The sequence below is a fragment of the Fukomys damarensis genome, unplaced genomic scaffold (genome assembly GCF_012274545.1).
Source record: "Fukomys damarensis isolate Sample0158 unplaced genomic scaffold, DMR_v1.0_HiC HiC_scaffold_39, whole genome shotgun sequence".
Taxonomy (NCBI): domain Eukaryota; kingdom Metazoa; phylum Chordata; class Mammalia; order Rodentia; family Bathyergidae; genus Fukomys; species Fukomys damarensis.
The window spans coordinates 13,868,750-13,894,641 of NW_022900951.1; the positions used below are offsets into that span (position 1 = coordinate 13,868,750).

The window sequence follows — 25,892 nt, forward strand, 5'->3', positions numbered from 1 at the left end:
TAGAATTTCTCATGTGTATTAAATTATGTATAAACCAATGCAAAATCCACATTGTTAAAAATCATTCCCTTAAAATGTCAATTGCATTGGAACAAACTCAACATTTCAAAACAAGCAGAGCAAAATTGGCTGTACAGGAAGGATAAATCAGAAATGAACGACATTGGTTTACCTGCAGAGGCTAGGTAGGGTGGGAAAAACCAGAGAATGGGAAGGAAGTAGTAGGGTTGTGGGGGCAATTACAGTTCTCTGAGTATATTTTTGTGCAGCACAGACTCTTACAGCCCAGGTAAAGCTGCGCATACCCCCATAAGTAAATAAGCAACCTCAATCAGAATGTGAGGAGTACCCCAAATGGAAAACAAATAGTAACAGATGAGTAACAAAACCACCCTGGAGGAGGTGGGGAAGGAAATTGCTAACGTTGGTCATTTTGGAAAACAGTATTTTTGTTTTAACCACCAATACCTATTGATAGGTCCACAAATGTAGGTTTAAATAGAATGATGAGGCACGGTTGTGGATTAAAATAGTTTTTATAAGGCCAAAAGGTAAAAGTCATAAACTTAGGAACTTTAGATATTTGAGTCAAAAAGCCTCTGCAGTACCAACTGATGACTAGTAAACAATTCTTCCCCTTTATACAATTCCTGTGGCTATATCACTGATCACAAAGTCAGAATGACACATCAAAAAGAATTCATCCTTCACTTATACATAAATCATCCTTCCTGGCCACCTTCACCGCTGGTTCTCCACTTATTCCCCATAGCTTTGCAGGGAATTCTTCAGCCATTCCATTCCTTATGAATTCTGTGTACATTTTCCTTCAGTAAGCAGTGGATCAGAGAATGATGGCCAATGGCAGATACAAGAATGCAGAGACATAGATGGGACTTCAGGACATCAGCTGCTTGAATCGTGAAATCTAAATTTAGCTGACTTTGGTAAAAGAGCTGCTCTGGTTTGGTCAAAGGCTTTTCATTCCACCACAGGTTGTGCCACCAATACTAGATTCCGTGTTTCTAAGGGATTAGCAGTGGCCTGACCAAGGGGCCTGGATATCAGTGTAAGCAGGCACCTAATGCTACAATACATGCAATGCTTTGGACCTACCTCTATTGAGGGGCGGACTGCAGCTTCCGGCATAGTCATTTGCCAAGTGTAAAAGCTTTCAAGAGACTGAGGACAATCTTTACATCTTGGGTAGGATGGACTAGCACTTTCTGAGCAGTAATCTTTACTTGGAAACGCAAAGTGAAAAGCGTTCTGGTGCAGAAATAGCGCTGCAGGAGACTTGATAGGGTGCCCAGCTTCCTTGGTTAAAAAAAAAAAAAGACACACGACAAAGTCCCCAAGCATATTGTCAGTTATCATGGTGGTGGTGGTGTCCCTAGCAAACCTGCAAACACACGGCTGCTTTCTGAAGAATCAAGAGTGCAATAACAAGGCTTGCCACATAGGTCATAGGTGTGTATGTGGAGGCTCAGGCCAGAGGTAGAGTGACCCAGGCAAACCTAGGACGTTCAACTCTGTCTCTCACCTTCCAACAAGATTTCCATTAAGTTGTCCTTTGACAACAGAGCAGAGTGCAGGGGACCAAGAGACAGTCACATTCTTCTGAGAGAAGTATTGCTTCCTGAAAAGTGTCCCCTGGAGAAAACATCTCCGAGGCCCATTTATGAGTGAAAGTAAATAAAAACTATCAGACCACAGAACTTTCTGCCAAGTTAGAAACATATTAATGGGCATGCCTTGGGGTGCCACATAGAATACAGGGGGTTTTGAAGGGCTAATAAAAATCAGGGAGACTGAAAGGCCAAGCAAGGCAGGGTAGGTCAGGTGACAGAGAGTGAAGAGCAAAGGACACATGGAAAGGGCTGAAGCCTTGCTGGTAGAGAGGCAGCATGGCTAACAATCTACACCAAGTGAAAGAGCCTGGCTGGCTGGCTCCTGGAGCGTTTCCACCTCTCTGTCTCAGACCGGTGGACATGTAGCATTCAGCAGAACAAGTGAGATGGTATTTGGAAATGGAGAACCAGTGAATGGATAAAGACTGGCTAGAGACTGGGAGAACTGTATCATTTTGTAATGCTGCTTATACCAAAGGCAAGTTTGTGTTGAGAGAGCATATCTAGGGTTGTTGTATAGCAGCAGTATTTTGAGAGAAGGGGCATGATGGGATGGAGGCGGGGCATGTGAACAGGTGAATGCTCATGTTCTAGTTCTTAGATACTAGAGTGCAAGGGATAGTTTGATCTCAGTGCCTTCCTTAGTCAAGAAATTGGATGCTCATTTTCTGTACTATGCTCCTCTTCTCCAAAACCTTAACAAATTATTTAAAAGCTATGGTACATGCCTATCCTGATCCACTTCTTAGATGGTCCTGTCTGTGATGATGCCCAGTTGCTCAGCTGAGATATTCACCCTGACCATCATGCGTAACCTCTAACAGCTCACTGCGAGAGATCTTGCCATCCTTATCCAGATTCTATAGTTGAAAAGCAAAGTGTAGTTTGTTGATCCAGATATTGAGGAGTTATGATTCATTCACATCTTTGTTCTTTGCATTATTGTCAATGGGTCAGAAATAGGTCAAGATTCTTTTGAATCCACAAGAGTTCACCTGATCCTCACTGCCTGGAAAGAAGGCGCTGATTATCTGGTCTCCCAGAGAGTTGATGGCAAGTTCTGGGATCCACTGGAAATCTTCCCAGCTGAGAGTCCTGGTCTTCGCTTTGACCAGGCTGATGAACCAGCTGTTTTGGCAGGCAGTCGGACTATGGGAAAAGCCCGTCTCCTTTTTGATGGCCTCAAACTCTTCAGTCTGAGATAACTTGGAGGTCTGCAACCCTGTACCGAGCAGAGAGGCATCCTGCCAGAAGCAACAGGATAAAGCCAAAAGCAGAAAAAGCTATATAAAAAGTCGTAGCAGGTGTGGTGTTGCACATCTGTAATTCTAGCATTCTGGGAGGCAGGAGGAGCACAGGTTAAGGCCCAGTTTAGGCAACTTAGTGAGACTTTGTCTCAAAAATAAAAAATAGCAAGGTGTGTGGCAGGCGGGGATGGTGCACGAAATGTCGCTCAGTGCAAAACACCTGGGTTCAATTCCCAGTACCACAAAAAGAAGAACTTTAATTAGAAATTTTATTTTTCACAAGGGAGTGAGTTAGCAATTCTGAAAGTATTGTGTGTCCATCATAAGATTAAACAAATAAATATACTGTAGCTAATGAATCAGGTGTCTCACTCCTGGAGAAAAGTATAAATAAGAAAGGGGGAATTCTAGAATAAGCCTTGCAGCACTGGAATGGAATAAAAAATGTCAATAAATTCATATACATAGCCATATGTATAGACATAGGTGGATAGATATTAAGTAAATATATGTGTGTGAACATAGGAGTGTACAGAAATATACTGCCTAGCTCTGTCATCTGAGAGGGCCTTAGAAGCAATGGCACTCTCATAGCAATGAGCACATCTACTGCCTAGGTCTTGTTGCTAAATACCATTCTTGCAGAAGAGATTTATTTCATGGCTGGTCAGGGAAAATATAAGATAGGCCTGGACTATTGTGTGGTGCCAGAAAATAAGAAAATTCTCAAAAACTAATAGCATGACAAAAGGGCACAGAAGCCAACTTGAAAGAGATTCCAATGGCCAGATCTGGTCTTCAAGCAATAAAATAAATAAGAATGGTAATGGATTATAACATATAGAATAAGACAAATATCTGAGTCATACTTATATGAATAAATAAATTGGGTAGGTAAATAAATAGGGGAGAGGAAACTCTTCCTTACAGAATTCTGATTAATAAATGTAGAAGTCATCAAGAGGGACAGATTACCATTAGCCAAATACCACAGGGATAATTTTTGTAAACAGTAGTCATCAGCAGATGCTAAAGTTAGCTGAGTGAAAGTATGTTAAGAAAGAGAATGTTTGCATAATGGTAAAATTTCTCCCCAAAATTGTTAATTACAAAGAGAAAATAGTAATTTTTGGCTACAGAAACTTGACAGACACCATGTTCACTAAGTGGTCAAAATTAACCTCAGCAGTAATAGGACAGTCATGTATATGAACCTCCTGATATGATGCATCGAGAAAACACTTCTATGAGACTCTTGCAAAAAAAGTCCTCAGTCTACTCATGAGAAAACATCCAAGAAGCCCAAATTGAAGAAAAATTCCATAAAATAATTGATAGTATTCTGAAAAAAAATATCAAGGTCATAGAAGATGAAGGCTGAGGAACTATAAGAAATTGAAGGACCCGAAAGAGATTTGACAACTAAATGCAATGTGTGATTCTGGACTGAACCCTGGATGAGAAAAAGGACATCAGTGGGAAAACTGGCAAAATTCAAAGAAGGTTTAGATTAATTGATAGCATTTATCAATGTTAACTTTCTGGCTTCAATAAATATACCATGGCAATGTAAGATATTAACATTAGGGCAAGTATATGGGAGCTCTCTAGTATTTTTACAACTTTCTGTAAATACATTCATAGTCTTGTAATCTGTTTTATGAACTGTCTAAAATGAATTCTATCCATCAGACTTAAGTCTCTAGCTTCAGCTTAGCTGTTTCTCTTTGTCTCATTTATCTTGTTCCTCTAAACCAGTTAAGAAAAATTCTGTGGTATGAGAATCTCTGACAGACAAATTCTTCTCTAATCCCAAACTTTCCATTTTTTGTTCTGACTACAGAAATAAATTTGAATCCTTAGCCTGACTCTCTATATTTTCTGCAATCCTAGAAAATCAGGTCCTAATGTAATTTCCAGATGGATTTCCCACAAATCTTTCTCATAGACTCTAGGCCTTGGCCAAACCAAACTACACTTGCTTCTCCAGAAAATATCCTGCACTTGTAAAACAGTACCTCTTCCTTTTATGTCCTGTCTCCCATTGCAGCCTCTCATTTATTCTTTCATTTTGAAAAAAATTAGCTGAACATATACTATTCATGAGTACTAGAAGGATACCAAACCGAATGGGATATAATCTTTGCCATTCAATATAATTATATTGCATAAACTATAGTGTTAATACCTAATTGGTATATGGTTTATGGTATATGGTGGGGTGGTAGGATTAAACATCACGAAAAAGGTAGCCTTTAAAAAAGCCTCAGAAGAGGGAGTAGAATACTGAGAGGAAAAGGGTTGCAGGCTGAGGAAGCCTGAAGAGGCAGGAAAAGATGAGGGCCGATACTTTGCTTCGGCTAGTGTATTTGATGGGAGAATGGTGGGTATTTGTTGTAATGCTTCAACAGGCCAGATCTTGAAGAATTTTGAGTGTCATATTAAAATTTTTGAATTTTTGAATAAGCCTAGCAAATTATTAAAGTGTTTTGATCACATAAATGACAGTGATCAGAAGAGATGGCATTTTATGAAAATAGAGTGTTTAGGATTAATTTCCTCAGTTTTTAGAGGTCTGTTTTTGGTGTGATAGGAGAGAAGAGGTTGATAGCAGTCTCAAACAGATGCAGGAGTGATGGTGGTACCTACTACATGTCCCATTTTACTTACCTGCTTGGCCTTGGAAGACGATAGATGGTTCTTGGAGACTGGCTGAAAATAGCTGGTGGCTTTAACTGTGCTTACTGTTTTGATGTGGCGATTTTCTTGGGAGAAATCAGCACAGTACCTGATATGTGGAATGATACAGACGTTGACCACAGCACATTCTTTTTCCCTCTATACTAATTTTCAAGGAACACCAAAAGCATTTTGTTTTTGAGACCACGTTAGCTCTTCTCCCCAACATAACATAAGCTATAGAGATCCTTCTCATGTTGACAGCTCACAGCATATCACACTGGATCATATTTTCTGAAAGGGACTCAGGCACCAGAAATAATAAGGACTTTAGATGGCTTGGATACAGCAAGACAGAAGGTAAGAGGCTTGTACTATATGTTTTATCAGCCAGGGTAAAGTCTGGAAAACAAACCACACTGCTATTTTAACAGAGAAAATTTGACATAGAGATTATTGTAAGATTGATAAGTCAAATGAGAGACTGAGATGACACTGAGATAGTGGCAGTAAGCCGCCAATACTACTTAGAGCTGGGAGAACAGAAGAAAGTGGTGGGAGCTATTAGAGCTTGCTGATGCTTGTGCCTCGGGAGTTCCAAAGCTCAGAAGCCCCAGAGGAGATGGGAACCAGACCTCCAAATAGGGGATCCTGCCAATCTTAGGCCCCGTACTGGTGCTAATGCATCAGAAGATGAACCACACAGACCTAGTAGACCTTTGGGAAAGGGGCATTGAATGGCTATCTTTGACTGGCATCTCTATAACACATGATGAGGCTTGTTGTGGACATGGGGAAACAGATGACGAGTGAAACCAACTGACATAGACGGGGCAAAAGGCCATTGGTGAGATGTTGCTAACAGGAACCATGAGAGTGAGGAAGTCCCTTCCTCTTCCTCCAGCCTTCTAATCTTCCTCTTGTCCCTCTACTGTCAGAACTTAATAGGGGGCAGCTGACAAGGAAAAAAATGATTGGAAAATCTCAGCATCATAGAGCAGAGCACAGAAGAGTAGGTTTGGAGCCACAAAACAATAGTTTCAAAACCAACACAATGGCCAATGAAAGCATTAGCCATTGAGCATGGTTTATGTTAAAATATCATGAGAAAATGGAATACTACTCAGCCGTAAAGAATGAGAAATTAGATTCATTCATGGGAAAATAGATACATATTGAGGATATACTCTTAAGTGAAATAAATAAGTCACACAGGTGTAAATACCAAACAGTTTCTCTGATGTGAATAAACTATAATAGTACATAAGATCCTAATGAGATAATTGACAATGTGAAATAGGAAGAAAAGGCCTAAAGGTGTAGGGAAAGTGGGAAGGGTAAGGGAAGGAAAAAACATAGGAGAAAATGAAAAAATGGAAATAAAATATTTTTAACTGGGGAGGAGACTAGGGTGTGAAGGGAGGGCAGGGACAAGGGGAAAAGATGAGAACCAAGACCTGTCATGTAAAGGTACAAGATCCCAATGATGAATGTACCTGTACTGTATACCTAAAATGTAAATAAACTCAATGAAGAAAAAAATAAAATATCATGAGAAATTTTTTAAAATCCTTGCCTCAGAATTTAGTTTTAAAATTCTTTCTTTTGCTTTTAAGTATTAGCCTGGCTATAGAACAGTCAATAAAATTACTTGCCTGTATACATCACTACAGAATATTCTCAGGTTGACATTTTCTTACATACCCAAGACTTTTTCACAGTTTAAAATATAGGCAGACAATGAAATACTATTCACAATAAAAAGGAATGAATTATTGATGTACACAATTTGGTTAGATCTCAAAGGCATTAATCTGGGTGAAAGAAGCCAATCTCAAAAGGTTACATACTGTATGATTCCATTCATATAAAACAAAAAGACAAAACCAGAGTGATGGAGAACAGATTACTGCCAAAGGTTAGGATTGAGTAGTGGTTGTAACTATAAAAGGATAGCATGGAGAAGTTTGGGGGTTAAGAGAACAGTTCTTTATCCTGATTGTGGTAGTGGTTACATGAGTCTGCATGTAATAACATTCACAGAGTTGTGCTGAAAGTAAAGGGAAAGGAAAAATGTGCAAGCATTGTGTGTGAGAAACTCTTATCTGTTTTTACTTTATAAAAGTTGAATGTGATGAGGTCAAGTAGTCAAATATGACTCTGCTCAGATTTAGCCACATCTGGCCTGAGTTACCAGTGCAAAGCTTCACTGGGAGTGGAACTGAATGGGCAACATCTCCCTGCCCCTGGGCTCTTCTGTTGACTCACACTACTGGCTCAGTTCATCCGATTTGGATGAGGGTCTTTGTGTCTGTTGGTAGCAGTTCAAAGACTCTTTCTTCCCTGCACCTCAAAGCCTGGCCTGCCTTTGCCTCACTCATGTCTTTTATTTGGTACCAGCAACCTTTGAGGGTTGATGGAGCTGAGTGGCCCTTGGCAATGGCTTCACTCATTAGCAAAGCTAGCAATGCAGGATGAATAAGATACTCACTGGCATCAGCCTCACAATGATGATGGTACAGTGGGCTCTTCTTTGTTCTTCTCGACAGAGAGCAATTCCTATGGATAAACAACTGAGCTGATCAGTCAGCACAGTGTTTTCCATCCTGGGATTCCCTATAATCCTCTTTCCTATTCATGTAGGGACTACTTTCTGCAAATACCTCCAAATATAATTTTGTTATACTTTGCATGTTTAAAATGCTTTATTAATAAGACATGATTAAGCAAAACACTCAAGTACTTTTAAATACATAAAATTGTTTTACATTTCATTACCCCAAGAATTTTTGTTCCAGTCCAAGTGAGAGCAAAAGGAGAGAGATATGTTTGTAGTTATACACTTTTATTCAGAAACCCTCTCTTTGGGTGAAACTGTACCACGGACATTGTCTTTCAGGTTTTGTCACTAAGAGCAATTTTCACACCCAAAATGCTGACCAACAGAATGGGATTCAAAAGTGAACAAGTACATAGCCTTTGTGCCTGGCTTCTTTTGGCTCACAGACTTTTTTGAGATCAGTGTTGCATGCATCAGTAGTGAATTCTTTTTTATTACTGTGTAGTATTCCATTGTGTAAATACAGTATTCTGCAATCTGTTTCTCATTCTGCTGTTAGCAGATACCTGGGTTAATTCTAGTTGTGCAATTTTGTTTGTTTGAATTTTACCAATAAAGCCGCTATGAATATTTTTATGCAAAGCTTTTGGTGGATATATTCATTTTTCTTCTATGTAAATAAGAGGGAATTAAAGGTTTGATATATGTTTATTAGATACTTACAGTTTCCAAAGAGACTATATCTTTTTATACTTCTCTCAGCAATTTATGAGTTCCAATTGCTTCACATCTCTGCCAATACTACGTATTATTAATCCTTCTTTAGTGAACCTCTCTAGTATACAGTAGTGTATCATTATAGTTTTAATCCAAATTTCCCAATAAATAAAGGCATGTTGTGCACCTTTGTATATGTTTATTGGTGGGCATGTATGCATTTTACCCTATATTCGTGGGGTTTTTTTCCAAAGTGCCTTTCAGGAGAGGATGAAGGAAGTGGTGGTAGCTATATTAATACATTTGGCAGGGAAATAAATAATAAAAAGTATGACTTGGGAAAGCAGACTTATAATAAGGCGATGTTTCCCAAGCCTCAATATTTATGCTTTTGGGTATTTGAAATAAATATCAATGTATGAAATAGTCAAAAGAAGAATTCAGTAGACCCTGTTCCCAAATATCTCCTTCTCTAGTGCACAAGCATTGTCTAGAATTCTGCTTCAGAGATTTAGTCCTTGAGTTTTTCATGAGGACTTCTCAGCATCTTTTTTTTCTCTCATTGAGCATCTTAACACAGGTACATTTGTGGGCTTCTTTCCTGCTTCACCGCTGTGTGGAAATACAGCGTGAAGGGTTTCAGTGCTTGGCACTAGGGGTGATGATGCTAGTTAAGGGTGCTATAGTTAGGCCCTTTAGGGAGGCTGAAGGCCCTAACTCCTTGGGACAGGGAGTACTGACAAAGGACAAGCTGGAAAGGGAAGAAAGTCTTAGGACAGCAAGAACACAGTATGTCCCCTAAACTTCTACCTGCCTCCTCAGTTTGCTTTGCCATGGTTGTTTGCCTTTGTGAAGGTTGCAGTTAAACAGGGGGAAGAAAGAAGCACAGGATAAATTCAAAATAATGTTATTAAACATGTTTAGAAGTAGGAGGACAGTGCCAGCCAGTGGGAGACTTTGAGACAGTCTTAAGAGAATAAAAGTGCTATGTGATTGTAGTGAGAAGAGTGACATGTGAAGCAGGAGTTGTCAAATTTCTTTCATCCTTTGAGAAAAATCAAAGCAGTTCACATTTATGTACAGCGCATCCACACACACTCCTGTGCAAAAGAATCCAAGGCAGATGGGGGATCTTCCATCTCACAGATGGGCCATACTACTGCACAAATGCAAAGACTTGATCTAAAGACGAGTAAGTCCTGTAGTAAAGTACCAGCAAAAGCCCATCTCACCTCCTTAGAAACCCAGTGTTGCTTTCAATAGACACCTTGGCTCTAAGGTATTCTTGTATTCAAATGTACTGTAATACGCAGTCTCCAGTAAATATTTCTCAGGTTTAAGACGGCATGATAGTACTAAATCAGCTCTAAAAGTTGACTGCTATTAATGCCATGTGATATCAGTTAGATCACAAACCAAAGCCAATTTTTCAAAACATTTCCTGCTGGAATATCCACTACATTTTAACAGATGTCTTTGGAAAGTTTTGAAGCAAAGTAGACCCCCATCAGCATATAAAATAAAACGTAACAGAAAGTGAAATATAGCATGAAGGAAAGACAGATTAGGGAAAAATCTGGAAATCTTGGAAGAAATATTTGTTCATATCCACGAAAGAAGAACTGAACTTTTTTCACATACACACCAGAAGAAAGATCGGGTTTAAAAAAATATTCTTTCAGCATTCACCAAAGAAATTTCTTGCACTACTTTTGAGTATACTATTTGTTATGTCTTTCTCTGAACACTGGCCTTGTCTAACTTTGGCTTTTGTTAAAGCAGTTTCAGGAGTAGCTATGCAAATAATTTCAGGGGCGGATGGGGCCTGCAGAGGCAGAAATGAGCCAAGGCACCAAAGAAACATTCTTTTGTCAGGTACAAGATAGCCATAACTGGTACTGGCTGAATTTAAAATTTTGAAGTCCAAGACCCCTCAAAATCAGTAGAAGGGCCAGAATGGGAGGGAGTCTGGCAAAGGAGGAAGAAATGTCTTTTTTTTTTCATTTTTCAACATTTTATTATGAACATCTTCCTATTGCAGAAAATGTGAAAGAATTGTACAGTGAACACACATATAACCATGAGGGAGAGATTATTTTTATTTTGAATCTGATGGTTTCCACCAGGGTTGATTTTGACCCTAATCTAAGAAATGCTCATGAATAAATGAATGAGTGATCTGTTAGCACTCTTTCCATACGTGTATTGTGGAGAAACCAATATTTACTGCCACTCCTGCACTCAGTGATAATTCCAGAATCAGGACTCCCTGTGGATCTGCTTCTATTATCTGTTGTTTTGGGTGCTTCTTGCTCATGCTGTCTTATCTCCTCCTATAATTTGTGATTTTGGACTTTTTACTGGAAGTTGTACTGAAAAACTATATGTGAGTAGAAATAATTTCTTTATGAGGGACTTTTTTTGCTTATGCCAGGTACTTGGGCAGTGCTAAAAGTACATACAGCAAATATTTATGGAGCACCATTGAGGTTGTTGAAATACAGTTATGAACAAGAAATGGCTGGTCTTTCTCTGAATAAGCAATGAGGTCCACTTAAATAGAGCTATTAAAGAATAACTTAATTCGTGCAAATTTGATCAACATCGTCAACCATCAGCCCCTGTTAAGGAGTGACATGCTGGGCCCTGAAGAGCCCCAAGGGCAACGTTCTTTTGTAGTCTTATTTCTTAGATATCTTAGAAAAGATTCTGTGAACTAATACTGCAGTCATCATATAAAGATCTAATCAGAAATAATAAGAACAATTTTACTTCCTTTGACCAAACACTAGGAAAGAGGACACTTTCAAACACTACACCACAGCAGTTACTAATTCATGGCAAAAATAAAACCATAGCCCATTTTAACATTATAAGCATAAACACTCTTAAATCCTCAGACCATCTACAGGAGCTTGAATGATTGTGTCCAGGCGGAGGAAGCAAACAGCACAGTCCTTCCACCCCCAAGTTCCAATACCCAGCTTCGGTCCTCACAAGCTGGGACTGGAGCTACTATCAAAATAGCAGAGAGGCCGATTAGCTGACGCATAGGCTGCTGTAGAGTATAACCCAAGGAGACCTTGACTCAATCACTGTGACCCAAACTCAGTCTGTGCTAACTCTCTGGCCTTGGTTACGACCATCCCCAGTCATTGTGAAGTATTACTTCTTGCTTGTTTAACTGGGTGGGTGGTTTTCTTGAACAGAAACAAAAAAAAAAATCACTTCTTATCCCTCACTCCTGGGAAAAAGTACTCAACAGGAGAGCTGATTGAAGAGATTTATGGCAAACTATCAAAATTTACATATTACTATTCATATCATTTATAAGTTTTCTGACCTGCAGTTTCCTGCTGTGTCATTTTTTGAAAATCCTTTCATGAGACCCCAAAGCTTGTAGTTTCTTTGAAGCAGGTGACTTTTCATGAAGGCTTTACTTTCATCCTCCTCTTTTGCCTACTAGTTTTCTCTCCACGTACCACTGTGGGTGTTTTGTTTTGTTTTGTTCTTCGAGAACTTCACATCATTATCTGTGGTTGATTTGTAGGAAAGAACCACGTTAGTGTCAGAGCTCAGACCACATCTACCATATCTGTTAAAATGGTTGCTTTCAGAGAGGGAGCCATAGATTCTACAGAATTGGTAGACTTAATAATATCTAGGTCAAAGCTAATTGGGCCCGAGGAGATGAAATCCACTCTGCTTAAAAATTAATGTACAATCTTGTCAGTTAAAATCTAGAAACTTTGACCTTGAGTGTCACACCCCTCACATGCATGTCTGCCATAGGCTAAAGAATAACTACGCAGCTGAGAGTAGTGGCACGAACTTGTCATTTCAGCACTCTGGGAGACTGCAGAGGAAGGTCCCAAGTTCAAGCTCAGGCTGGGCAACTTAGTGAGCCCATGTCTCAAAATTTCAAAAGCAGGTGGTGGTGGTAGTGCTGAGGACCTAGCTTAGTGCAAAGGCCCTGGGTCAGTCTCTAGTTCCAGAAGAAAAAAGAATAACTATGTTCAGCAGCCATCCATTCTGAGCCTCTGATGGAACCAAAGGTTTCTTGTGGCTTCCTCTCTTTGTTTTTACCCATTTTCACTGAGACAGTAAGTTTCTTGGATTCTGTGGTATCTGCTTCCTCCTGAAACCTTGAACATAACTCTTACTTTACAGGGGTTTCTCATCACTATTAAAACACACAGAACTGGTGTCATTCAGGAACACACACATCTTGGTGAACTTTTACAATTGGGGAAGGCACTTTGCTGGATGGAGGACTGAAAGGAAAAATTAAATATTGCTGCTGACCCCTAGACATTTACAATCTAATAGATATATCTGGGGATAATTCATATCACATTAAAACAGAGCTATAGGTTAAGTGCTATAATAGAAGGCCTAACTGAATCCAAAGTTGATATGGTTTAGTGTTCAAAAGGGTTTCAGTGCTGCTGGGTGTGATGGTGCATGCCTGTAATCTCAGCTACCGGGGGAGGCTGAGATAGGAGGATCCCAAGTTTGAATCCAGCCTGAACAACTTAGTGAGACCCTGTCTCAAAATAAAATTTTAAAAGGGCTAGAGATGTTGCTCAGGGGTAGCCCACTTGGTGGTAGCATGCCTGAGGCCCTGGGTTCATTTCCAAGTACTTCCATTGCCTAAAAAAGTTTCAGTATCCTCATTAGATCCTGAAAAGCAGACAGTGATTACCAGATTATTGTACGCACAGGACTTGCTACTTAATTGGCAAACCCAGTACAAAATGAAAATGCAGGCTCTCTTACTTGAAAATGAAGAATCTCAAGAATCTCAGTATAGTGACCATGTAGCATTAAAGCAAGTGTAAGGGTCCCGTGGGACTGCATAAGAGACACTCACAGAACCGATCCAGTCTGCATGGGAAATTTTCTTGCACATAGTTCACAGGAAAATAAACTCACTCTAAGGAAAGAAAACAGTCTTTCCCAAATTAGCAAATGGGATTGAGACCTAAACGATGGAAAAGTTAAGGTTTGTGATAATATACATTTTTATAGATATTTCTGTAACTATAGGGCAAGGATAATAATAGTTGTAGTAGTGGCCAACATTGACAAATGCAACTTACTGAATGCTGGAATTCTTCTAAGTATATTTTACACATTTACTCATTTAATCCTCAAAATAGCCCTGGAGGGTCGATGCTATTATTTTCCTGTTACTCTGGATGAGGAAGCTGATCTTAGAGAAGTTGAATAACTGCACTTGGTTGGTCACACAAAAACTAAGCCCTGCAGTCAGGTTTTGAACTCAGGAAGTGTAGCTCCAGAGTCTGCTCCGAACTACTGTTTATGCTGCCTCTCAAAAGCTAAAGCCTCATTTAGAAAGAAGAAAGGAGCTACCCCCATTTATGCATTCAGTAATATCATAGCTTTGGCCTAACCAGGGTATACTGTATGTACATTTTTAATTTTTTCTTCTTTTGCATTTCATGTTCATAGTTTAACAGCACCCGTTCGCCCTCCCCCACTGAGTGTTGCCACATGGCCCCATGGAGTAGAAAGGTATTGGTTCTGAGAACATTCCCTCACAGCCCTGTCCTGCTCTCTCCACACACTCTCCCTTCTTCTCTCCTTTCATTTTATTGCAAACTCTTTTGTTTCTAACTAACAATTGTTCTTTTAAATCAACTCAAAGAGTGGTATTTTCCTAACTTGAATTCAATAAAATATAATTTAGACATCCATGCCATTGGCCATTTTCCCCATTTACTGACACCCCAGCCCACCCCAAGTTGTAATTTGCAGCTGTTCAGCACGGGCATCCCCTGTTGCTGCTCCTGGACTTTGTCGTTACAAGGAAAGAAATTCCAACTTGCCCTCTACTTGTCAGAACTCTAAAGGTCCATCTTTTCAAATAAAAAAAAAAAAAGATAGAGAACTGGACAAAAGGATTCTCTGGCAGCCAGTTTTCCCTGTCACCATTAAATAAAAAGTGCTTTTGGCTGCTGGTCAGAACCTGTAGTCAGGTCACCGTCCTTTCGTCCTTTCCCAGTCCATTGTTATTCAAGGAAGGAATCGCCTACAAAAGGAGGCCTCTGGTGATGGGGGTTTCTCTCTAGCTCTGTTCTTTCTCCAGTGCTAGCTTGCCTTTTCTCTCTCTCTCTCTCTCTCTCTCTCTCTCTCTCTCTGCATGCACCAAACTTTTTTTTTCTTTTTGAAAGTTACCTAGGAAACAAAGTCTTTTGTGCTCGAACTTTATTTGAGCTATTCACTTCGCTGGGAATCTGCTCAAGCTGAAGAGAGAATGAAGTTTGCAATATTTTACTAAAGCGTTCGTGGCGAACACTTTTTTCCCAAGGGGGGGAGTCATATCCTGTTGGGTGTGTTGGGGGGCTTTGCAGACTCCTCTGATAAGGTAAGTAAATGCTGGGTGTTATTTTAAACAAGTGGCTCTGAAATCTACTCTTTAAGGGGACTTGAGACCAGTTCATTCGACAATACAGGAAATCCGATGAGTCAACAGGGCACAATGGTTCTAACTGTGAGGATGAGAATTCTTTTCAATTATCTTGATTTTAAGGCAGAATACTTTTGAAACCTTACTGGAATAAACTTTACTGTAATATTTATATTACATAGATACCCACCTTCCTCCAAATTGTATCAAGAAATAGAACTAGGCTCAGTGGCAAAAACTGGATCTTTAAATAATCTGGTTTAGAAACCCAACCCTGAAATCAGAACCAGAACAGTGCCTTTTTAATAATTTGGGCTAGGCTCCCAACCCTGATAGAAAAGTTGGACAATATTAATATTTATCAAAGGTTTGGATGGAGACTTTTCAAATGTCATATAGAAATAAAAGTCTCTAACTACTCAGCTGGAAGAAAAGTTTTACACCACAAAGCTGAAAGAAAATAAAGTAGGACTGTTTTATCCTTCTAGGTTTGAAAAAGAAACTCACTTGAATCATTTCCCAGTAATAATATTTATATTTCCCAGTATAGTTGAAGGGGGGCTGTTCACTTTTGTTTTTCCATGTCCATACAATGTTGATGAAACTGAGTTTTTTAAACATAATTTTCAAAAATCGCTCTCCCACAGTGAAATTAACACTTCATTTTAATAGCCTCCTTGATTAGGTTGGCTTGACTTTCAGGTGTTGGATTCTGGAATGTCTCCTGACTCCAGGTTTTCAGGCACATTTTCTGAGCCTTCTCATTAGGAATCTAACTCATTTTGCTCCTTTTTTTCCTACTCATCTAGATCTCTCAAGATTTTTGATAGGAATTTATGGTGATATAAAGAGCCAAAAAGTGAATCAACCTTTCACTGGATTAGAGATGGGCAGTTTTGTTCAGTTTGAAGCTTGGGGATTTCTGACCACCTTGTCTCTCTCCTCAATTCCATTTCACCTGGAAAGCATGTTTATTTGGCCCATTTTTTTCTTTTTGTGGGGCTTGACTATTAATATAATACTTTCCGTTAGTTGTGCTTACTAACTATCTCTAGGAATTCTTTCTGTGTCCTAAAATCTTACTTCTGACTTCATGTTTTCTAAATTACAACATTCCTTCTCTGTGTGCTTATGTATAAGCTATGATAGCTGAATGTCTGTGTACTTTGTTTGCAGTCCCACCTCCCAGAGGATGAAGATTCAGATGTCACGTTAGGGCAGAGGCCAAAAAACCCAATACACAATATCCCTTCTACACTGGACAAGCAGACCAACTGGAGCAAAGCACTACCCCTTCCAACGCCGGAGGAGAAGATGAAACAAGATGCCCAAGTGATTTCTTCTTGCATTATTCCCATCAATGTCACTGGTATCATTCCGTTTTCTGTTTCATAGTTGCTGTTTTTCCCCCATTAGAGGCAGCTGGGTCAGAATGTGCTATGTATTAAATATATTAAAAAACCTGTGCTGTTGGGCCTTCCACCTAAGAGTGCCATCTTGTAAAGAAGTAATACTTTTTCATCAAAATACAACCCTGAAGGGGCTGGGGATTTAGCTCAGTGCTTCCGCCGCCTGCCTTGCAAGCGCAAGGACCTGAGTTCGATCCCCAGTACAAAAAAAAATATATATATATAGATAGATAGATAGATAGATAGATAGATACCCTGTAGACTTTTGATATGTTTTTGTCAAGGATTAAACATTAATTTGCATATTTTCTGGTGGGCCAGTTGTTACGTAAATGACAGATAGTTTCCTTTTGGAAAAAAAAAAAATCACCGCATAGCTATTTGGCTGTAGATTACTGAAATGATGGAGAAAGTGGCGGTGATTAATCAGATGATAATGATGTGTGGAATTGCAGGGAAGAGAACAGCAAAGCCCAGGTTTCTAAAACTAAGTAAGGTCCTGTTTCCCAACTCAAAAATCTGTTTTCATGTTTCCTTGGATGAAGGTTGGCTTTTTTCAAAAGACTAGTTAGGCTCTGTATTGATTTTAGAGATTTTGACCTAAAAATATGGATACCTAGATGAAGAGCTAATTTGATTTTTAAAACCAGCAAGCCTGTCTTCCTTTCACTCTCTACTTTTCCTCCTGCAGAGTATGGAGAATTTGAACGTTAGTGTCAGTAGAAAGGAGCCTAACTATACCTTTCTTCAAGGTTGATTGGCAGCAATTATAAATTCCAGAATTGTATTTGGTAACCTTAGTTGTCTGTCAAATAATGTGATAAATGTTGTAATTTCAAAGGTAGAAATTAAATGGTCTGTTCATTGGGCTTTCTTTAAATATCTCTAGTAGTTATATTTTAACCTAGTTGTATATTTGAAATTTCAGAACAGCCATAGTATGACTGATTTTCATCTTGGTACCATGTAACTAAACTTTGCATGTCCCTTGAGATGCATTTTGGTCACAGCTACTATTAACCCCACGCAGATTTCTCGCACACAGAGTGGAGAGCAAGGGGACCAGGTATCTGGGACAGATATTATTTCCCTACTGAAAAAAAGGAGTGCTAGTTGATTGGCCGGTCATGAGCTGGGAGCTAATTTTCCTGATGACCTATTCAACTTGTAGGATAAATTATTCTAAAGATGTGCATTTATCTGATCTCTGTAATTTCAATGGGATATATTAGAAGAGTTCAACTGCCAAAATGGGATATTGTGGCACCCTCTTAAACTAATTTTCAGTTCTGGGAACATCTGATTATTAGCAGCACCTGCTTCCTCCCTGGCACTGTAAGTAAAATCTTGTTTTCAAATTTAGTACTATGATTATGGACCATCATCTTGTGATTAGGGAAAAGGGAAGATCTTTCTTTCTGCTTTATTTCAGACACTCTTAGACTGAAGCCTAGATTACATAATGATTTTCAGAGCTTTAATGAGAATATTGTTAGCAATATCCATGGAACACAAAGTGTCTCTGTCTGTATACCATGTATTCTATAATCATTAAGATTAGAATGTAGAATTTTAATTTTTATTGGGAACCATGAAAAAATTCCACTAGTATGAATTCATGATAATATTTCAATTATTCATGTGATACAGATTTTTCAAAGTGAATTCTAGAACCTATTGGCACTGTGACACTAAGCAGAACTCAACTGCTTTGTTATATAGCTGAATCAACATTTTATATGCCATTCAGCTCCATGCTTAACAATGAAATGATGACATGATCAAATTCTAAAACATGGCCTTATGGCTCTTGAAGACATAGCTCACTCTGAAAAATGTGAGACCTTCCTGTGCCGAATAGTTTGAGTTCCTCACCTCCTTCCTTGTCATTCTAGTTTTGATAGGACTGCTATGTAGTGTTGATAGTGTGATTATACGTAGAGGGTAAAACTAATGAGCAGCATGGTTAGCCCCTTGTACTTATAAAAACAAACAAACAAACAAATGGTCTAAGCCCAAGAATTCCAGCTTTATAACTTGCACAGAAGGTGGACACATTTAAGTACATATCTGGGGATTGCCCTATGTGTTTATTTTATACTGGTAGGACAGCTGGTGCTAAACCAAAACATATCTAATTTAGTCAGTACAAGAAAGTAGACAAAGTTACATGATGATTCTAAACAAGCAAATTCCTAAGCTCTTCTTTTTCCTCATAGTGTGTGTGTGTGTGGTGTGTGTGTGTGTGTATGTGTGTGTGTGTGTGTGTGTGTGTGTGTGTATGCCTCAAGGGGAAGGTCTGGACATAGAAAGTGGAGAGGAAAAAAACTCACAAGAACACTTTTAATGAAGAAATGGGTCAGGGTATGTTAGCTGAACTAATTCAGGTTAACATCTGGCTACTTATCTACTATGCAAAAGTAGCAGTTTCAGAGATCTCAGAAATAAATCAGTAAAAAGTCACAGCTAAAGGAGCCATTCTGTGTGAAAGTGACTTTTTGATGTCCCTTTCTCTTCTCTTTCTTTTGGTTTTCCTCTTTAGTCTGTTACTTTTGGCAGTCCAAGCTGTTGTGGAGTGCTGCATTTAGAAGTAAAGCTTAATGTACTGCAGCATAATTTAAATAAGAGTTGAATAAGGGCCCCCTTATTTTTGCTCACAGGCTTAATCCAAACTCTTCCCTCACTTCCAATCAATAAATATCACTATGTTCCAAGCAAATGAAAATTTGTTTGCTATTTCCAAAGGCTAACGAGACCGATTTTGTGGGTTACAGGAGTTGGTTTTGACAGAGAGGCTAGTATACGCTGCTCCCTTGTCCATTCACAATCTGTACTACAGCGGAGACGAAAACTGAGGAGAAGAAAAACCATCTCTGGTATCCCCAGAAGAGTTCAACAAGAAATAGGTGTGGTATCAAAAATGCTAATGGGTTTGGTCTCAAAATGGTTTCTTCCTTAAAAATATTAAATGTCTGAACTGGTAGAGGTTTTGTAATGGTGCATATTTGTTTTCTATTCAGCAAGCCAGGTAGAATTACTTTTTTAACTCTGTTCTTGATTGGAGTTAAAGATTAGGCATGTACATTCAAGTACTGTGGCTGAATATAATATTTTGCTAATTTTTGAAAGTTTTATGAAGGTGGAAATTGTGAATAAAAAATAATGAGTCAATGCAAGATTTTTTGGAAATTATAACTTCATTTGAAGAGAAATATACTTTGATGGCATTGATTATTTTAAAAGATCAATTTCAGGCAAACTCAAATATTGAATATTGAAAATATACCTTTGGTAACTTTCTCTGTTCAATGTGTTCAGAATAATTCTGCCTGTGTTTTTAAAAAATTATTATTATGGTAACATTCTTATAAATGAGATTGCAGTTTCTTATAATGAAGGCTATGGTTTTTATTTCATTTTGCTTATATTACAAAACATAGATGGAAAATAGTGACCAAGAAGAGAAAAGGTACTTTAGTATTAAAAAGTAGTCACTTTGGAGAAATAATTTGTAAAAGATGTAAAAGCACATCTCCTCTTAGTATACCTATATACATATGCTTACTTTCTCCTAATTTTAGGTGTTAATTTTTTTTTCTGTAAGAGAAAGCTCTAACGTGCCTACATGCATATTTGCAGACATCTCCCACAATGTCTATCAGGTTGCTGCTGTATGCAATATCTCACTGTACTTTCCATGTGCTCTAGATTCTGATGAATCACCAGTGGCCCGGGAAAGGAATGTGATCGTGCACACAAACCCAGATCCCTCCAACACGGTCAACAGGAGGTCCGGAACCAGGGACTCTGAGTGCCAAACGGAGGATATTCTGATTGCTGCCCCATCCAGAAGAAGAATCAGAGCTCAAAGGGGTCAGAGCATTGCAGCTTCGCTTTCTCATTCCGCCGGCAACATTTCCGCACTGGCAGACAAAGGTGACTCCATGTTTACTCCTTCAGTGAGCAGCCGCACAAGATCTCGGAGCCTCCCTCGAGAGGGTAACAGAAGTGGAGATGCTGAGCCCAATGTTGGTGCTAAACCCTCAACATATGAAGAGGGGGAGCCTTTCACGGGTGACCATGAAAGAGCCCCTGATGACTGCGGTGAGACTCCAAGCAGCCCAAGTGTACAGGAACACCAGCCTGTTTTGGGCCTGGCTTGTTCTCAACATCTTCACAGCCCCCAGCACAAGTCAAGTGAGAGAGGGAGGTCACGCCTGTCCCGAGTGGCTGCTGACTCTGGCAGCTGTGACATCTCCTCCAACTCAGACACCTTTGGGAGCCCCATTCACTGCATCTCCACGGCTGGTGTCCTCCTCAGCAGCCACATGGATCAGAAAGAGGACCACCAGTCATCCAGTGGTAACTGGAGTGGGAGCAGCTCCACGTGCCCCTCACAGACCTCGGAAACAATCCCTCCTGCAGCTTCTCCTCCCCTCACTGGCTCTTCGCACTGTGACTCGGAATTGTCGCTAAACACGGCCCCTCATACTAATGAGGATGCCAGTGTCTTTGTAACAGAGCAGTACAATGACCACCTGGATAAAGTGAGAGGCCACCGGACAAATTCCTTTACCTCCACTGTTGCAGACCTGCTGGATGACCCCAGCAACAGCAACACAAGTGACAGTGAGTGGAATTACCTACACCACCATCATGATGCCTCCTGCCGCCAAGATTTCAGTCCTGAACGTCCCAAGGCAGATAGCCTGGGCTGCGCAAGCTTCACAAGCATGGCCACTTATGACAGCTTTCTGGAAAAATCCCCATCAGACAAGGCAGAAACTAGCTCTCACTTTTCAGTAGACACGGAAGGGTACTATACCTCCATGCACTTTGACTGTGGTCTCAAAGGTAACAAGAGCTATGTGTGTCACTACGCAGCCCTGGGCCAAGAGAATGGTCAGGACGGTGGGGTTCCTCCTGGTCTTCCGGACTGTACCTGGCAGGACTACTTAGACCATAGGAGGCCAGGGAGACCAAGCATCTCTTTCAGGAAACCAAAGGCAAAGCCGACCCCACCTAAACGAAGCTCATCATTGAGGAAGTCCGATGGAAATGCAGATGTTCCTGAGATGAAAGAACCAAAGATAAGCAGTGGCCAACACCTGCCTCACAGTTCCAGGGAAATGAAGCTGCCTCTTGATCTCGCCAACACGCCTTGTCGAACGGAAAATGCCAATATCCCCCCCAAGCAGGAAGCATCTTGGATGAACCAGAGTGAACACGGTGTCAAGGAACCTCAATTAGACACTTCAGATATTCCACCATTCAAAGATGAAGGTGCTGAATCAACTCACTATGCAGACCTATGGCTTCTGAATGACTTGAAAACAAATGATTCTTACAGATCCCTGTCTAATTCAAGCACTGCTACGGGTACCACAGTTATTGAGTGCATCAAATCTCCAGAGAGCTCTGAGTCCCAAACATCACAGTCAGAATCAAGAGCCACCACTCCATCTCTTCCTTCTGTTGACAGTGAGTTTAAACTGGCTTCCCCAGAGAAGCTGGCTGGCTTAGCATCTCCATCAAGTGGCTACTCAAGCCAGTCTGAAACACCAACATCCTCTTTCCCTACAGCTTTCTTTGCAAGTCCCTTGTCTCCTGGAGGTAGCAAGAGAAAACCTAAAGTCCCAGAAAGGAAATCCTCTCTACAGCAACCCTGTTTAAAAGATGGAACCCTATCACTGAGTAAAGACCTTGAACTTCCTATTATACCTCCTACCCATCTTGACCTAAGTGCTCTTCATAATGTCTTGAATAAACCATTCCACCACCGTCATCCACTGCATGTATTCACCCATAATAAGCAAAACACAATAGGAGAAATGCTGAGGTCCAATCCTCCACCATCCCTCGCAATTACTCCAACAGTCCTAAAGGCTGTTAACCTTAGGTCCGTTGGCAAGTCTGAAGAGGCTAAGCAAAAAGAAGGCAATGGCACAAATCTTCCCTACTTTGAAGAAAGTGCTCTCACAATGGCTGCCATGTCTCCTGGTAAGATTAGGCCACATGCAACAAAGAAATCAATATCTCGCCAGTTCTCTGCGGAAGACTCTATACTGTCCTTTTTAGATTCCTCTGCTGTTGAGATGGAACAAGATAAGCCCCATTTGGAAAAGACCCTGACTTATGATGTGAAGAATCAGTGCCATCCAGAAATGGGAACCTCAGATTCAAATGTCCTAAAAGACCAAATACACATGGAGAGTGACCCTATTCCAGAAAATGCGCTAAGTAAAAACTGTGGAGTTTCCACGGAGGGATTTCAGAGGGCACCTGCTGCCCGCCTGCATGGTTTAGATGGTAAAATGATGCACTATGGAGCCCCAGAACAGGTACAGAAGGCACCCTCGGTAGATCAGGAGGAAGTTGCACAACGTGAACCTGTGGACGGAATCACATCTCAGTCCAACTCGCCAGCTAGAGCAACGGACATAAGCAATCAACTTAAACATCAACTTGTTATGAGCCGCCACCACGACAAAGTGCCTGGGAATATTCGCTATGAATTAGAGATATCAAGTACAACTTCACTCCCTGACAAATGTTCTGGACAGGAAAATATTGCTTCAGGTATTTCACCCAAAAGTGCCTCTGATAACGGCAGAGCAGAGGAGACCCACGGAAGTGTGGAGGAGGCTTCACTGAAAGGTCAGTCATTTATACCTTTGTCATGTGGAAATGTGTCTTATGGCGTTTCCCGCAGTTTATCTTTCTTACATTCCCCCTAGAGTGTTGCTTTTTCTCTCCACTATTGCTTTTCATTTATCTCAACAATTGAGACGAAAACTTTTGTTACTGAGTGACTAAGCTCTGACAGATACCTCAGGTTTTAAAAATGTCAGTAAGTAGCCACAGTGTTGCATGCCTGGCCTGTAATCCCAGCACTCTGGAGGCTGAGGCAGGAGGGTCGCTGCGAGTTCGAGGCCAGCCTGGGCTACATAGTGAGTTCCAGGACAGCCTGAATCACATAGTGAGACTCTGTCTCAAAAAAAAAAAAAAAAACGAAAACCTTGTTTGTTTGATCCCTGCATTAGTGAAGCATAGTAGTGTGCTGCATAACTTCCTTTTAAAGATGCTTCTGTTCTTATTTTAAGAATCATCACCAAGTGACGACTCAATCATTTCACCACTTAGTGAAGACTTTCAAACTGAAACAGAGGGTGTGTTCGTGTCTCCAAACAAACCTCGAACAACTGAGGATTTATTTGCCGTCATTCATAGGTGAGGCAATGTTACCAAGTCCACCAAAACAAAAGGCACAGAAAAGGTTTTATTCCTTAAAGTGCTTCTTACTACATGCAAATACAGGAAGGCCTTTTGTACTTGTAGTACCTTCAACAAAAACAAAAGTAGGCAAGGAAGAATTATTTTTCCAAATTAGGTTGGAAGACATATATGAAATCTGGAAAATATGAGCCTTTAGATATAGTTAGAACTCAAATGAGAGACTTTCATAAGAACTGCTGAGGGGAAGATGTTGGATTTTTTTCCCGGGAAAGACATTCTGGATAAAATTTGTATGGGAAAACAATTTGTACTTAAGTGAGTTGTAGTGAGTGAAAGCTCAAACTCTAGTGTAATCTCTGACTTTGATATGTATTTCTTTCCCTCTCCTCTCCTCTCCTCTCCTCTTTTCTTTCTTTATGGTGTTGGAGATCAAACTCAGATCTTCACATATGCCAGGCAAGTGGTCCACCACTGAACTGCACCCCCAGTTTTTAAACTTTGAAATAATTTCTTGAACTTAAAAAATATGCTCAAAGGTATAATCATACACTAGTAAAGACAAACAAACATAAGTTCATCCACCAAGACAGTCAGGATCCCAAGTTTGAGAGAAGATGGCATATATATACCTGTCCATTAAATAGCTTGGAATAAAACTAATAATTGCTTGTTTTTCCCTCTCTTCTTAAAACTTAAATTTCTTTGACAGTACTACCTTCATCTCTAAAATTAATAACTATAGCCCATGAATAAGGGAGTCTTCTGTGTTGCTTTCCCAGGATGGGGTTGTGCCCGTGCTACTCATGCACACTTTCTCACTTTGCCCCCTGTGTCCCTGTGATCCGTGGCCAATATTTGCAAGAATTACAAATCCATTACAGCTGGTGACTAAAGAACTGAGTAAGGCAGTGATGGAGAACCTTTTAGAGCTTTCTATGATAGCAAACAGCCCGCTGCTGCATGGGTGCCGAGGATTTGCCACCACTAGAGTAGGAGTTAGTAGTTAAAAAGCAAACTCATATCCAACTGAGCTAGCCAGTCGTCTACCTGCTCCTTTTACATTGATGACTGCCTTTTAATACTGTCTTGTGACTTAGATGGAATTCCTTAGAGAAAAGAGTTGGAGATTATCCTTTCCACCTCATAAATTTACCATTTTCAAAGCAAATTCTTTGCAAGGAACTTACAATCTTTTTTTCCCCTGAGATTGTACTTTTTAAAAGAGCTCCTGTTTTCTGTTGATGCAATTCTCTCTTGAAGAAGGAGCACTGCTCTTCAACAACTCTTTTTTTACAGAATCCAATCAGAAACACTTTCTAAGCTTACCTTAGCAAGCACACTTCTCCACTTGGCACAGGAAGAATTGTTAGTTTATTTTTCTCAAATGCAATCTCTAGTCTAAGTTGTAACCACATTCCCCACCCCAATGCTTTATCCTCAGCCCTAGGATGGATTTCTAATCTGCTAAGTTCAAGAGCCAGGGACCCTCCAAAGAATCGTATGCTATGTCTGGAATAGTAGGCAGGACCTAGTAGTGGAAACAGAAAGACCCGATTTGAATCCCAACCCTGCTACTTTTTATACATGAATAAGTTAAAACCTCTGAACCCATTCTCTTACTGTAAACGGGAATACCTATTACTCACACATTTGGTTTTAATGACAAAATAACATTTTCATGCCTGGAATATTATACATATTAAAAGTAAGTGTTAGTTAGAAAACTCTACCTTTTTGGAGTGCCAGACACTGCAATGTGCAAGATGTCAACCACAGAGGTTTCAGTCACCCCATATTATGCTGGTCTCCAATTGCAAAGCTCACACTCTTTTACATTACAGATGTTTTATGTGTGTGTGTTTTGTTTTTTGAAGTACTGGGGATTGGTCTCAGGGCTTTCATACTGAAGTATGTCTCTAGCCCTTTTTATTGTTTTAATTTGAAACAATATCTCAGTAAATTGCCCAGGTGAGATTTAAA

At 39.9% G+C, this 25,892-nt stretch overlaps 1 protein-coding gene and 1 pseudogene across 2 annotated transcripts in view; one reads left to right on the forward strand and one right to left on the reverse strand.

Moving 5' to 3' along the window:
* The window catches only part of Nhs (NHS actin remodeling regulator), a 90,359-nt gene that overhangs the window by 59,079 nt on the left and 5,388 nt on the right, over window positions 1-25,892 (forward strand). For both annotated transcript variants that reach the window (XM_010643639.1, XM_010643638.3), the window contains exons 4-8: window positions 14,310-14,372; window positions 16,444-16,636; window positions 19,451-19,582; window positions 20,385-23,333; window positions 23,780-23,906. In XM_010643639.1, the coding sequence (XP_010641941.1) occupies window positions 14,310-14,372; window positions 16,444-16,636; window positions 19,451-19,582; window positions 20,385-23,333; window positions 23,780-23,906 (3,464 nt within the window). The remainder of the gene's footprint in view (window positions 1-14,309; window positions 14,373-16,443; window positions 16,637-19,450; window positions 19,583-20,384; window positions 23,334-23,779; window positions 23,907-25,892) is intronic.
* LOC104875920 lies at window positions 2,273-5,846 on the reverse strand (annotated as a pseudogene).